Here is a 2,799-nt window from a genome sequence, read left to right on the forward strand (position 1 = left end):
GCAAACCGTATCTTCCACTTTATGGAGCCTTTGTTTTCATTCATTGGGAAAAGGCTAGGAGAAGCTCTCCACTCTCTTATTTCAATGGGGAAAACATACATTCAATGCAATTGAGTCTTTTTGTAGTGGTTTATAATAGCAAAAACTCAGGTGTAGTGCATTCATAGGCCTATCTTAATTTGTGTCTCATTCGATCAAAACTAAGAACTGGTTGAATTAAAGTTTTAAGAACTAAAATATAGGAATAATATTTTTTAAAAAATAAAAAATATATTATATATAAAATGTTTAATTTTCTTTAATTTGCCATATCTGTCAACATCTACTAGATGTGTTCGATCAAATATTGATTTTGATTAACTTTCAAACAAACTTAGTTTTTGCTTTGGGTTACAACTTGTAAGGCCCCAATTAACGATTCAATCGATCCGATCTCGATAACTATGGTCTAAATTGCCGTGAGCCCATTGCATGGATCATTCCCAAATTTTATACGCCGATTGCTTCATTGTTTTTCTTTTCCATTAACACATAATAGGGCACTTTTTGTTTCATCTCCACCAACCGTTGATTAATCCAAAGGTGGACATGCCATAATACAATGCGGAACTTTTTTTTGGAGCAAAATATACTTGTAGACTTGTATGGCCTATAGGCCCCAACGTAATCTAGGGCACGGCAAATTTGAAGGTTACAATTGCTATTTCATAGGCTTCGAGCGTGAATATGGTCCAATACCATAAGTCACAAAGCAAACAAAAGAAATTCCAAAAATAAGACCCACAAACCCCACTTTATAATTCAGTTTTTTCTTTCCAACATGTAAATGATTGTCTTTCGCAAATGGGATTTCACTATGCTCGAGGGTCCCGCTGTTTCCGGATAAGCTTGCCTCCTAATTACTTCACAAAACTCTCTCTCTCTCTCTCTAAAAAAACTCTCCACTCTCTTCTCTCTAAATGTTTACTAAAATACCCCTTGCCCATAACATAAATAACTCCATCGCATGTCTCTCCAAGGCCACCGTTCAGTTCCCTTCGTCTTCTCTCTCTACTGTTTTGAAAAACTCTCTCTCTACTTTCTCTCTCTACTGAAATGAGGCCTGATAGTAGCTTTAATAGCACGGCTTCTTCAGCAGTGCATTCTCCATGGCACTCACCTGTGCCTTATTTGTTTGGGGGCCTTGCTGCTATGCTTGGCCTCATAGCATTTGCTCTCTTGATATTGGCCTGCTCGTATTGGAAGCTCTCTGGTTATTTTGAGAGTGGGGAGTCAGATTTAGCAGAGAACAATGGGGAAAAACAGGGAGAACCCATCAAGGGTTTGCCAGATTTGGAGGATAAAATAGTGGTGATCATGGCGGGGGATCAAAAGCCCACCTTCTTGGCCAAACCCATCTATAGCAAGGCCTCTAGTTTCACCGCTGAAAAGCCAAAGCAAGAGGAGCAAAAAACCAGTGATCAAAACAAGGATCCAGATCAAAATCAGAGCCAGAATGAACAGCAAAACCAGAGCCAGTGAGATTTTTGTCTCTCTTTGTTCTGGTTTCATGGTTTTTTTTTTCTTCTTCTTCTTCTTTTGGTGAAACGACTCGGATTCCAGGTTTTTGCCATGGCTGGATACGAGGAATGGGGGTGAGATTATGGTTATTCATAACACTGTAAATCTATATTTATCTCTGTTTTTTCTCACTTTTGTTTTTTTTTTTTCCCCTTTTTTTCTTGCTTTTTTGTTCCGGGAAATGTAGAAATTTTTGAGTTGTGATGAATGAGAGCTTGGGTTTCTTTCTTCTTCTTTTTTTTGTTTTTTTTGCTGATTGATTTTAATTTATTGCTTTTTTATGCTTTATTTACAAATTTTCAGTTGGTTGCTAAGCTTAGGATGGGTGGTAAAGGCAGAGGCTTTAGTACTCGACAAGGATGGAATATTCGATTAATTTTTCCTCTTTCTCGTATTTTACTATCTGAACTAAGGAATGGAATTCTGTCGTCTTATCATTTCTCAATTGTGTGTGTGTGTGTGAGAGAGAGAGAGAGAGAGATATATATATATATATATATATATATATATATATATATTCTGTGACGAGTAGTAACAGGTATGTATTGAAATCTTGATTACAAGGGGCAAAAAGTTTAAGTTTGAGAGGCAGGACGAACAAAGAGTTATTATCTTTGAGGAAAGTAAAAGCCCTTTTGAGCTTTTATTCTCAGGATTACAAATGTGAGCCAATAATCTCTCTCTCAATTGAAATTGGAAGGCTCAGGAGCCAAAAGAGATTCATATGCTCTCTCTCATTGAAATCTTCAATTGATAAATAAAAGCTTTCTTCCTCCTACCAAAAGTTTAAGTTGTGTGGGTTTAAAGAAAGGAAATATGTATGGCTTTAAGCTCGTTGCGTTCACGGGATTGCAGCATAGGCAAATGGAGGTCTCTACGCCACCATACTTTTTCTTTATTTCTCGACAGCTCGTAAAAGCTAAGCCATGCAAAAGACAAGTAAATTGGTCTCTCTCTCTCTCTCTCTCTCTCTCTCTCTCTCTCTCTCTCTTCTTTCTCTCACTACCATTCAATATAAAATCTCTTCTTTGATCACTACCACTCAATGTAAAAAGATCTTGGCAGCCCGTGCCATCTAAGCGACGCGAAGGAAACGTAGAAAACTAGAAAAAGAGAAGCCCACCAAGTTAGAGAGAGAGAGAGAGAGAGAAATGGTGGTGAAAAAGCTAACAAATTGGAGAGAGAAACTAGAAAAAGGGGGACTGGGAGAGTCGAAAAGGGGACGAAGACCACGGGCTA

At 37.8% G+C, this 2,799-nt stretch overlaps 1 protein-coding gene across 1 annotated transcript; it reads left to right on the forward strand.

Moving 5' to 3' along the window:
- Positions 1-828: 828 nt before the first annotated feature.
- Positions 829-1,794, forward strand: LOC18435460 (protein GLUTAMINE DUMPER 2). The gene has a single exon (XM_006845505.4). The coding sequence runs from the start codon at positions 1,096-1,098 to the stop codon at positions 1,519-1,521; it is 426 nt and encodes a 141-aa protein (XP_006845568.1). The 5' UTR covers positions 829-1,095; the 3' UTR covers positions 1,522-1,794.
- Positions 1,795-2,799: the final 1,005 nt, after the last annotated feature.

This window comes from Amborella trichopoda, chromosome 12, assembly GCF_054954075.1.
Source record: "Amborella trichopoda isolate Santa Cruz 75 chromosome 12, AtrichopodaSantaCruz75HAP2 v2.0, whole genome shotgun sequence".
Lineage (NCBI taxonomy): Eukaryota > Viridiplantae > Streptophyta > Magnoliopsida > Amborellales > Amborellaceae > Amborella > Amborella trichopoda.

Bases quoted from the DNA above. Each gene is read 5' to 3' on its own strand.
- LOC18435460 (XM_006845505.4), top strand. From the start codon at position 1,096: ATGAGGCCTGATAGTAGCTTTAATAGCACGGCTTCTTCAGCAGTGCAT.